This window comes from Aspergillus mulundensis (assembly GCF_003369625.1).
Source record: "Aspergillus mulundensis strain DSM 5745 chromosome Unknown scaffold_10, whole genome shotgun sequence".
NCBI classification, from domain to species: domain Eukaryota; kingdom Fungi; phylum Ascomycota; class Eurotiomycetes; order Eurotiales; family Aspergillaceae; genus Aspergillus; species Aspergillus mulundensis.
Window position 1 is genome coordinate 335,016 of NW_020797898.1, and position 12,260 is coordinate 347,275.

At 56.0% G+C, this 12,260-nt stretch overlaps 2 protein-coding genes across 2 annotated transcripts; both read right to left on the bottom strand.

Moving 5' to 3' along the window:
* Positions 1-1,120: 1,120 nt before the first annotated feature.
* Positions 1,121-1,738, bottom strand: DSM5745_08541 (uncharacterized protein; the record flags this gene model as incomplete). Its single annotated transcript, XM_026750557.1, has 1 exon — positions 1,121-1,738. The coding sequence occupies one exon, from the start codon at positions 1,736-1,738 to the stop codon at positions 1,121-1,123; it is 618 nt and encodes a 205-aa protein (XP_026600570.1).
* Positions 1,739-3,124: 1,386 nt separating this feature from the next.
* On the bottom strand, positions 3,125-11,256 carry DSM5745_08542 (Polyketide synthase-nonribosomal peptide synthetase; the record flags this gene model as incomplete). The annotated part of the gene is made up of 5 exons (XM_026750558.1): positions 3,125-3,609; positions 3,671-6,655; positions 6,720-9,833; positions 9,884-10,531; positions 10,611-11,256. 5 exons carry the CDS (start codon positions 11,254-11,256, stop codon positions 3,125-3,127), a joined length of 7,878 nt encoding a protein of 2,625 aa, XP_026600571.1.
* Between the last annotated feature and the right edge of the window lie 1,004 nt (positions 11,257-12,260).

A 12,260-nucleotide genomic window follows, 5' to 3' on the forward strand; every position in this document is an offset into this window, starting at 1 on the left:
ATGGCGTGATGCCTGTCCAGATGGTTGAGCATTCGAGACCGGGGTAGCTGCAAGGAAATCCGACTGGACCACTATCGAGGCCACACATGGCACTACTCGCGTCCAAATCGCGTTGTAGCTAATGAGACTAACCCCCAGTGCTCGATCTACACGCTCGCCTGCGATAGGTGGGCTGGGAGATCGTAAGACGCTGGTTGTGGCAAAGATTCAGCCACCGATTCGTCGATGTTGATTCCCCGCATCCGACTTTGGTGCGCCATGTGATGGTCGGAGGATGGAATTCGGATTATTGATCCTGTACAACGGTCTGCTGTCCAATCTTGACTCAATCTCATAATCCTGACCATGATAATCCATACTGAGGCAACGTTCGGCCGAAGAGTTGGCAGAACGCCGACGTGGCACTTCACGACCGCATTGTATCGATCTACCAATATCCCTGCCCATAGTTCTAACCACGGGTCTTTTACCCAGCCAGTGATCAAGACTTTGTTAGATCGTCTTGCGTATCTCCTTTTGCAACCATGCAAGGTATCTGGCAGACATATACGTATGTAGCTAAGCTAGAGTCTCCCGAAGATCCAGGACTCATGTAGCTGGACTTTGAACCCGACTAGATCGGTCTACTAGACTGTTCAACAACCTGACAAGCACCAAAACCTATTCAGGTCTGGACCAGTCATTCCCGGGGAAGTTATCATATGTAGGCATACTGAGCTCCAAAAGCATGCGACAGCTGATGTGCTTCGCAAACACGAGGAGCTATTGCCACCGGCCCAGACGCCATTCTCGCATATTAAAGCCAATCTTGATTTGAAGGCCAAGACGACAGGCATATGTATGCACGAATCCTTCTCATTGCAGGGTTAGACTTACCCGAGTGGGCCTACATTCACATTGATCGAGCAATGACAGGCCAAATTCCACAGATATCACCAGAAGACAAATAAGATTATGCATTTCGGCGAAGAACCAAGCTGCAAATTGCATTATGGAAATCCACGCCTCATTAGATGCACAACAGGCCCAACATCGCAACTGCAACCCAAAGGACGACTGCTATGCAATACAGATAGGGCACAGGGATCCAGAACCCAAACCATCCTCAGCCCAAAGTCTCTCACTTATTCCTCAAATCATGATAATTGATCTCCTTCAACAACGCAGTCGCCCCGACCGCATCCGCAACCAGATGGACAACCTCATGCTTCTTGTCGCCGAGTAGCTGCTTCCCAAGACTATACGCCGCAACCAACTCCTCCGCCAGGCGCCGATTATGTCCATGCTCATCGTCCCGCGACGAACTCGATGATCGAGAGCGAGAAGACGAGGTCGACGCCCTTCCCTGTCTGCTCCGCTGCTCTCCAGCTGCATGGTGCTCGTGCTCGTGCTCCGAGGTGGTGGTCGTGACGGCGAGGGTATCGGACCGCTGCTGAGTGGCGGACTGGTGCACATGGGTGTCGGAATGGCGATGGGCTGCGGAACGGGTATGAGAATCCCGCTCGTGCTTGTCGAACAGGCGGCGGTACGTAGCGAGACTGCCGTCGTCTCTGCGGAGCATCTCCAGGGCGCCGATGGCCACCGCCGCGCCGACGCCGGCTTTGAGGAGATGCGGGGCGACCGCTTCGTCTTCGTCCTCGAAGCTCTTGACGAGTTGGTTTGCGGCGTAGACGGCCCCGCCTGCTGCGACGGCTGTTGTGGCGTGGGCTTTGAAGTTGTGGAGGGAGGGGTCGGACATGATTTCTTCGTTCGAGTGTGAGAGTGAGAGGGGCTCGTTGATGGTGCAGATATCTTGACGATATTGACTGTCTTGTGTGGGTTCACAGCCAATTTGGCCTGCTGCGGGCTTTTATATTCTTGTGTATGATCGGAGCATGGTGGCGCGGATATCTCCAGCTGGCTTGTTTCCTGCCAGCCAGCTGAACGATTTTGCAAGGTTATTGCAGCTGGAGGCCAGCTTATGAGAGTAGGAGCTGGGAATCTGCCCATTGCGGGCATTGTCCATTGGTTGGGGTTGTCTCCCATCTGCTGGGTGCACAGCTCAGGTTACCCATGATCAAGGATAGTTCGAGTGCGTCTGAAATTCCTCCAATATTACCCGCTTTGCTTGTTGCACAGATGCGGGATCAGACAAGGCCTGCATGGCCACAGTCTAGACCTCCCCTTCCCCGTCATCTCTTGCCCTTCGGGCTTGGTTAGCTTCTACCCCGGCCTCTCCTTCTTTGAATCAAAGGGGTGATTATATAGTGCTTCTCGAAACAGGTGTCAGCACTTCTACTTACTTCTACTTTGAAACAAAGTAGCATCCCCTAACCCCAAGCGTCGAGAACACTGAAATAGATCATGGAAAAGATTTATACACCTTCCCAAGCTAAACATCAAACCATAGTCACAGAACAACCACCCACAATCCTCACAGCCATCCTCACACCCACAGCACTCGTCGCAGCAGTCTTTCTCCGCAGCATCTCGGCCGGGAGCCGGATGGCTGTCCGTGGCGGCAGCATATGCCAACGAACGTGCTCATAGGCCCGACTTTCTCGCTCGTGATACCCTGGTTTCTGGCCTGGCACCATTTCGTGTGTGTCGGAATACCGGACTGCACCGGCATGGCGGCGAGGTAATTCCGGTTCGTAGGAATCTTGGCCGTGGGAAATAACACCCATTTTGGTGGTGTTGTTGCGTGGGCATTTTCTGGAGTGTTGGGTGGTAAGGTTGGTACATGTAGCAGAAATGGATGGCAGGGCGAGGAGACCTCGTTGGCGGCGTAAATATTTTCACTAGGTGTTGTTTCTCGGGGGTTAGTAATTCTACGATGCATGTGCGCTTGGAACATCAGTTCTAGAGTGTTTATATCACTTTTGAATGGAGGCTTGCATTGGACCTCTGCCTGGGAAGTGTATGGGACTGTTCATGTTGCACTGGGGACTTGCTAGACCTTGTGCATTAAGGACTTAAGACACCCAGACTAGCATCAGGTGGGTAAGATGTAGATTGCAATGTCCCACTTCTTTCGAGACGTTTTTCATTTAACCTCGATCCGTTAGGGTTCATCAAAAGCAACTCTTAACAAGGAAGCCAGGTTACATGGGACATGCCCGGCATGCTCGAGTCACACCCCACACTATTTCAGCGCAAGAGACTCAACGTACACCGGACTCCCGTCAAGCTCAGGTTCCGAGGCAGATGTGGGAGGTGTATGAACCGTCCTTGACTCATGTCCGAGACTGTTACCGTCATCGGGCGAGGAAGACTCGATACTCGGAACTGGAGACGGAGATGGAATCTCCACATCCACATGCTCGAGCGAGTCCCCTTCATGTCCCTGTTTTGTTTCTTCCCCTGTCTGCTTGTCACCTGCCAGCTTGATGTTCGGAATCATCTCCGCGGGTATGCCTACCAGCGCATCCTCAACCAAGTCGAGCACAGATGCACCGGATAAGATGCGTATAATGGAGACATCAACGCCCAGCTGTTTGCTGAACCAGTTCCGCGTCTCGACTGCAACGAGCGAGTCCATACCGAGCTCGTTGAGGGGGAGATTGAGACTAGTCTCTACCTTCGCTGCGTCGAGGCGAAGGAAGAATGCCAGGCGAGATGAGAAGCATTCTACAACACCAAACCATTTAGCCACTTAAACAGAGTCAGAAATCACGGACAGGAAATATACCTCTAATGATACTCCGCGCCTGTTCTGCACTCGTCGCCTCCATCAGCCGATCCCTAACAGACACAACAGCCTGCTTCATACCCATATCACCCCCCTCCCCCTGCAACCCTGGAGCCTCAACAAACCGCCCAAACCGCGGATCCGCCCCCCAAACAACACGGTCCCTCAGATCCAGCGCATCCATCTGAGCGTCAAGCCTAACCCCCCTCAACCCGCTCACAATCTCCGCCCCAACCCCCGAATCAGCCGGACTCCCACGCACCGCCTCAGCAAAGTGCTCCAGGAAATCCTGCACCGAGAGCGGGAATACACCGGACGCCTGCAACGCCTTCGGCCGTAGAAGTCTATTCCCCCCATGGCGCGCGATATGTCCAGCACCCAGAATCGGCCCGATGTGCATGACGGACGCTGCAAGACCGGCCTTCCTGCGCTGCGCGACCAGCCCGGCCATGAATGCGTTCGCTGCGGCGTAGGCTGTCTGCCCCGCGTTCCCGACGATGTAGCTGAGTGAGGAGAGGAGGATGAAGAAGTCGAGTGGGTGGGATGCGTCGAAGAGGGCGTGCAGGTTCTGGGACCCGGACACTTTGGGCCCTGTTACGGATTCAAGAGTGGACAGGGTTGTGTTGGCGAATGTGCTGTCTTGTAGAACCATTGCGGCGTTGACGACGCCTGCGATGGGCGGGATGGTGGGGGTGTTTTGGAGGGATGTGTAGAGGGTTGTGAGGGAGGGGGTGTCTGTTATGTCCGTGGCGACGATTTTGAGGGTTATCACACCTAGGGTTTGCATCTCGTCCAGCCATTTCTGGGTTATGTGGGTGCTTGGGTTGCGGCTGGCTAGGATGAGGTGTTTTGCGCCGTGCTGCATGAACCATTCTGCGAGGGTTTGGCCTAGATCTCCGGTTAGGCCTACCAGGAGGTATGTCTTGTCCGGGGAGAACGTGAGGCTATCGGATGTGGGTGCTATGTTGACAGGCACTGTGACGTCTGCTGTCCAGTCGATGAGTGTGAATGGATCAGTTGCGTCGGAGGATGTGAGATGCGGGATCTGGCGGAGGGGGCAGGTGAGCTCGTCCGCGTAATCGCGGAGACCCTCGGATGCGGGTGTATTCAATGCCTCTGCAACTAGGTCATGCAAAGGGGTATTGTAGGGTGAAATGATGGTGGAAGACGATCCCGTGGAGAATAGGGTATCTGGTGTGTATACCTTGCTGGACACCGGGAGGACAGATGCCAGTCGCCTGTGCAGTTCATCTCTGCGATGGTATGCAGGTGACATATCCAGAAACACTGAAATATTTGCTGGTAGCTTGGCTCTCAGTGTGCTCCTGTGCTCCAAGGGGTGGACAGCAACCGATGCAGTGTCCTCATTTGCCGGCGGTTTACTTGTAACAGTATAGACCGACACTCCACACCCACCAGCATGACGGCGTAGAACGCTGAACAATCCGGGGTCAATGCCTCGTGCCAGTATCGTCTGTCCAGGCGTAACATTACAGCATAGGGTATGAGACAGTAACTCCCAAGCAACCCGGAGGATCAGTGTACCAGAAGCTGCGTACTCCATGACCGGCACAAGATGCTGCATCGGTACCTCAACAAGTGAGCCATTCGAGGATGATAGAGCAAAGACAGTTTCCTCTGTATCCGTGCGTGTACCAATAAGCGGAAACAGACACCGTCCGTCCGCAAGCTTGACGGCGCAGAGAAGAGAGTACAGCACTCGCACAATCACAGAACCTCGAGCTGCACCCCCAGATGCTGGGATATCTGGCTCTTTTACCAGCTTGAACCCGACTGACTTCTCCACATACCGGACAGACACCCTCTCCTGAGCCAGATCAACATGATCCTGGATGCGGCGATGCCTAGAGTTATACGCACGATTCCGCGCCACGTCCTCAGAAAGCCGCGGGATAAGAAAACGTCCATCCTTGGTAAGTCGGTATTCAGGCTCCGTCGTCCACAACATGTCGTCAAGCGCACCCTCCTGTTCCCAGAGCTGAGTCCCACGCAAGCGCAAGAGCATCTCTGCCAGCCGCCGAGCATCAACGACCGCACCGTCTTCAACATCAAGGATCTGCAGCCGGAGGTCCTTCCGCTCGTTCCGCACAGAACGCGCCATCCCGATTGTCGTGTTGGCATGGGGCTCGGAGCCCGTACACCCGCGTGTCACCCAGAGGACGTTGTGGTCGTTGCTCCAGAGGGTCTTCAGTGCATCCAGTTTGGCAGTACTCATGTCTTGGAACATTGGACGCTCCAGCTCTGACAGGACGAGGATTGTGCTTGGAATATCTGTCAAGGTATTGACTTCCTCCAACGTCTCGATAGCCGTAATCCCACAGAAGAACTGCCCAAGCATGAACTGGACGTCGCTGGCAAGCTTAGCTGTTTCCAGCGTCCGTCCTCCGATTATTAGAAGTTCACCTAAGCGCTTTGCTGCTCGTGCATTGACCCTGGCGAACAGTGGTTGACGGAGGATGGAGACGCGCCGGTCAACTGCCTGTGTGAGGAAGACGGAGAACGGGCACACGAGCTCCCCGTTTGGGGATGAGGTGAGTATTGTGTCAACCCCGGAATACCCTGTCTTTTGCAGCAGGGAGTGCCACTGGGCGGGTGAGACTGGCGATGCAAACTTTGCCAGGCCGCCCATTAAGAACCTCATGCGTGTTGACGCCTGGTTAGTGGGTTCGATAAGTACCAAATACCCTCCTGGTTTGAGGAGGGAGTATATACGGTGCAAGGCTTCCGATACATCAGATGTGCTATGGGTGAGGTTCGTCGCGAGGACGAGATCGTACGAGTGTTCGGTGTAGCCCTGAGTCGCGAGATTCGTCGACAGATCCAGTGGTTTTGCGAGCACGTTTCTCGCCGAGGTTAAGGCGGTGCTCTGTTCCTGGGTTGGTGTCGAAGTGTATGTGTATGTATAGGACGTGTAGTCTGAACCGAGTCCATCGAGGATGGTTCTGGCGGTCCCTGACGTACCCCCTGTTCCCAGTATCGTTGGTAATTGAGCTCCGCTACACAAAGCATAAATGAGATGAAGACTCACCAAGGCTTATAATATCCATTCGTGGATACCGATGCACTATCTGCTTCACAAGACCAACAGCCCAGGCATAGGCCTTTGTCCACCCAAGTCCTTCAGCATACCATTCGTTCAGCACGTCTTCGCTGGCTTTAGGATCCAGGGCACCCACGTCCCCTTTGATGAATGAAGAGCAAGTCTCTCCGACCCTCTTGATAAGCCTCAAGTCAACGTCTGCAGGGTATCTCGCAAAAAGGCGTTGTATATCGTCCTCGGTGTCGTCTTCCCACTCAGGCTTGCCCTTCACTCGCTCGCCAGCCACGCCCGAAACCAGCTCACCCGCCCAGTCTATTAGGTGCTGGTGATGCAAGGCCGCACTCTGCTTGTCCAACCCCGAGTCTTTCAGCTCCGTCCAGAGCCTCCTGCTATAGAAGTGCACTGCCCGTTCACACACAAACGCACGCTCGGTTCCGTCTGCAGTTGGTTCCACGGTACAAACTAAGTCTGGTCGTGTATCTGGGTCTGCGAGTGCCCAGATCTCCTCGGAGAAGATATTGCGGTCGTCGGCGGCACTCGCCTCCGTCAACGGAACTGTTTTCACGGCCTCGATCTGGATAACGCCATGGCCAGCAGTGGTGTACACACTCACATCTCCTCCATTTTGTTCCTCCGAGCCCATGGGAACAGCCGCATCAAAGACCAATTCATCCCGCTCAGTCTCTCCATCACCGAAATAGTACGGATTAATCCGAACCGCCCCAATCCCCGTCGGCACACGCAACCCCCTCAGCCCCCCATCGCCAGGGTAACTGATGGCGGCAGGCAAAGCCTGGAACGCGGCGTCCAGCAACGCAGGATGCACCAGCGTATCGTGCGGCGGATCTGGCAGCGCGATGACGCCGGAGGAGTAGCCCATTTTACGACGGAGACTCGTTATGCGCTTGAAGGGGCCGCTGTACCCGTACCCGATTTCGGAGAGGGTGGCGTAGTAGTCGTCTACGTTTAGCGGGAGCATGTTCGGGAGGCCTTCCACGTTATCTGTCGGACGGTCTGGGAGGGTTTTGGATGACGGGGGGCCGAGACGTACGCAGACTGAGCCCCTGCATACTAGACTCAGGGTGTCTGCGTCCTTGGTGGCGGGTGAGTGCAGGGTCCAGCGGGCAGTTAGGGTTTCCTCTTCCTCCTCTTCCTCCGCTTTCTCAGGGCGTGTGCGTGTGCGTGTGCGTATCCGCGCCCGTGTCCGTTCAATGTTCGTCAAAGTCAAAATAACCTCGACGCTGCTACTCTCATCCTCAAACGAGATAGCTCGACGGATATCCAAGTCAAGTATCTCAACCAGCTTCACCTGACCCCGTTCCTCCTCCCCCCTGACCATAAGCACCGCCGCCTCAACCGCCATGACCGCATACCCCGCCGCAGGAAACACCATACCCCCCTGTACACGATGGTCCAACAACCACGGGATCTCCTTGGGGATGAGGAAATTCCGCCACTTCACTTCTGAATCCGTAACATCGCCGTACGGCACACCGAGCAGGCTATGCACGGGCCCGCGTCTGTTCCGCCGCGCGCGCTCCCAGCGCGAGGAGTACCAGTATGTCTTGGTGTGGTCCCAGGGGTATGTGGGCAGATCGCGGATGAAGGATGGCGGGGCGTTGGGGAAGAATGTCCGGTCGTAGGTGGCGAAGGTGACGGTGCCTGCGTTGTGAGCGCAGTGCGTCCAGATTGTGCCCAGGGCGTCGGCGAATGCGACGAGGCCGTTTCTTTCCCGGGCGAGGACGCCGGTGTACGGGATCTTAGTCTCGCTTTTGGCGGTTTCTTGGATCGTCTGCTGGACGGAGGACTGGAGGGCTGGGTGTGGGCCGACTTCGAGGACTAGATCGAAGGAGCCATCTGGCGCTGTGACTGCAGCTGACACCGCATCGGCAAAGAGGACTGGGCTCGTCATGTTGGTTACCCAGTACTCGCCGGACAGCTTGTCCGAGTCAGTTGCCGACATGATATCGCCGGGCTGGACACTCGAAAGCCACGCCGGGGAGTCCGCCTCAGGCGATAGTGGCCGGATATCGCACGAGTGTAATGCTTCGAGGTAGGGCTGGGCGCAGGGCAGCATATGGTGCGAGTGATATGCCGTGTCGACCTTCAACAACCGTGCAAATATATTCTCTTGCTCTAGCTTCGCCTTCACCTCGTTGACAGCATCCACATCGCCCGAGATAGCAGTATTCGTAGAGGAATTACACGCGGCTATTCCAATACGCCCGCGGAACCTCGGTGCATCGCATATCTCGCGGGCTCCATCCGGCGACAAGCCACATGCAAGCATTGTGCCCTTCTGGCCATCCCTTCCACTAGCCAGATTTGCACAGCGGCCTCGGTAATAAGCTATCCGAATGGCATCAGCAGCCGTGACAAAGCCAGCCGCGTAAGCAGCGGCAATCTCCCCAGACGAGTGGCCAACAACGGCATGAAACCTCACCCCAGCACTCCGCAGCATATCAACAAGTAGAATCTGGATCGCCGTGCAGAGGGGCTGTGAGAGGGCTGCTTCAGCAACCTGACTTGTCGCAGGGGCCTTCATGAGCTCGTCCTCGATTGTCCAGGAGGGGCGGTCTTGCTCACGCGGGAGGGTTGTGAGAGACTTGTCGAGGGCGCGCACGATCTCACGGGCTTTAGGAGAAGCATGCAGGACTGATTGGGCCATTCCTGCCCATTGGGCGCCTTGGCCTGTGAAGATCCCTAGGATTCGTGGACCGGCGGCACGTTTCGGAGGTCTGCTGCTGACGAGATCGGGGGTTTTCGGTGCGCGTGCTTGGAAGTTCTTCAATTTTTGCACGAGATCGACCTTGTCAAGGGCTGATATTGACGTTCGTGTGCCGAGTAGGGATTTATGATATTGCAGTGTATAAGCGATACTGCGCAGGTCGAGTTCTGCTTCTGATTCTGCGGATTGGACCTCCAGATACTCGGCGAACCTTTGCACCATTGATATCAGGCTTCGCTCTGACTGTGCAGAGAAGACAAATGGTGTCGTTAACGTGGGAGCCTGTGTATGATTATGATTCCTGGGAGGGACACTTGGTTCCCTTGTATCCTGGTAGCTTTCCAGAATAACGTGCCCATTACTTCCACCAAACCCTACGCATAGTAAGCACGCATGCCACGCTGTATGAAACCAGGACACTCACCAAACGCATTCACGCTCGCCCGCCTGGGCCCACCCTCAGCAAGAACAGGCCACGGCTTCAACTCCGTCGGTACACTTAGGTACTTCGCAAACGGCTCCACAGCCGGACTCAACCTCTCAAACAGCAGATTCGGCGGAATAACCCCATACTTCACAGCCAGCGCGGCCTTCAATATCCCCGCAATCCCCGCAGTCGCCTCCGTATGCCCGATCACCGTCTTCACAGACCCAATATGCATCACCTCCTCACCTACCCCTTCCATCTCCCCCCCAAAGAAAGCAGCACACACAGCCTCCGCCTCCCTCGGATCCCCCACCGCCGTCCCCGTCCCATGCGCCTCAAAATACTGCGGCCGATCCTCCCTCCGATCCACACGCAGCCCAGCACGCGCATACGTCCTCCGAATCAGCTCCGCCTGCGCCTGGCTGCTCGGCGCCGTAATTCGCCGCGTATACCCGTCGTGGTTCGCGCCCGTCTCGCGGATGATAGCGTCAATGGCATCCCCGTCTGCAATAGCTGCACTGAGCGGTTTCAGTATCAGGGACGCGACGCCCTCGCCGCGGCTGTACCCGTCCGCGCGGGCGTCCCACATCCGACTGCGTCCCGAGGACGAGATCATGCCCAGGCTGCTGAGGACGATGTAGTTGTCTGTGCGGCAGTAGGTGATTAGCAATGAAGAACGAAGGAGGTGGGTGTTGTGGGTGGTGGGTGTGGTGGGTGCACGCACGCGGACTCAGATACAAACTCGCCCCCGCCGCAACAGCAACCCTCGCCTCCCCGCTGCGCAGGCTCTGCACGGCTAAATGCACGGCCATCATGCTCGAGCTGCATGCCGTGTCGATACTCATGCTTGGGCCCCGCCAGTCGAAGAACCAGCTTATCCGGTTCGCGTGGATACTCCGCGACACGCCGGTGCCTGCGTACGCGGGGATACAGTCGACATCGTCCTGGATGAGATCGGCGTAATCTGTATTCATGAGCCCGATGTACACGGCTGTATCGGAGCCGCGGAGACCCTCCATTGTGAGACCCGCATTCTCTAAGCCCTCGTACACGGTCTCGAGCAGCAGGCGCTGCTGCGGGTCCATGGCCTCTGCGTCGGCGGGCTTGATGTTGAAGAAGGTGGCGTCGAAGGCGGATATGTCTGTGTCTGAGAGGAAGTGGCTGTATTTGGTTTTGATGGTGCCGTGGTGAGGGACGCCAGTGGGGGTGTGGTAGCCGCGCCAGTTGAAGCGGGAGCGTGGGATTTCGGAGAGCGTGTCGAGCGCCCCTGGGTTCGTGAGGAGGGACCAGAGGGAGGAGGGGGTGTTGGAGGCGGCTGGGAAGCGGCATCCCGCGCCGATGATGGCGATAGGTTCGTTTGCGGAGGGCATGGTGGGTTTGGTAGGTAGCATTACTGTAGGCATATCATGCCTGGTGTACAGAGGGGGGCGGGCATGAGGGCATGCGGTCCATATATCCGTCAGCTGTCAGCTCTCAGCTCTCAGCTCTCTACCTACGTACGCTTGTACTCGTGCCTCGCTGATGGGCAGCCTGACAATGCGGGGGCCGTGGGCCGTAAGCCTCCCTGCAGCCCGTGTCCCGTTGCCATATCGTGCATATACTAAGATAGTGTCCGCTAGGCTCCGCGCCATGACAGATGCGGGTGAGATGAGGGCGAAAGCCGTCACATCCTCAACTTGAGTCTTGGGTTCTTCAGCGGCAATGAATGCGCGGGCCATCACCCGATTCAATTCAGCTCTTTTGTCTGCCCTTGCCAAGCAACTCTATATTGAATGGGCACTAGACTGGATGGTGGTAGATCCATCCGAATGACGGGTCCACGGGTAGATTGCTGCTCGTGGGTCGCACAGAATCCCTTTGTTCGTTTTCTTCAGAGCTCGACTTGCCCTTTACCGGCAGAAGAATGCCGAGTCCGGGGCTGGGCTGTAGGCAGCCTATCCCCCCACATCCTGAGGCGGCAGTACAAATAGTGTCAGACCAGTGATTTTAGGATTTGGAATACGATGGCAGTTGCCTTTGTTATAGTGTACAAGGCCAAGAGGTGTCGTTTTGTTGTTTGCCTTGGCCCAAGCAAGCACCATATAACCTCTTGAACCTCTTGAACTCACTCGCCCTTCATTTTTTTTATCCCGCAACGCCGTAAGAAAGATACCATCGCGGAAGTTCATGTATGGTGAAGTTCTGTTCCAGGCCGCCTCATCACACCGAGGAGACGTCAGCCCGGGCACCGATCACGGACTCACGAGTCCAGCTATGGTAGTTCGCGCATTGGATTGGCTGCTGAGCCAGGCAAAGCAAGTCATATCACGACTACTGCACCCTGAGCCTCCGGCACAAGCCTAGGCGCGGGGGCTGGCCCCGAATCGAGAAGAGG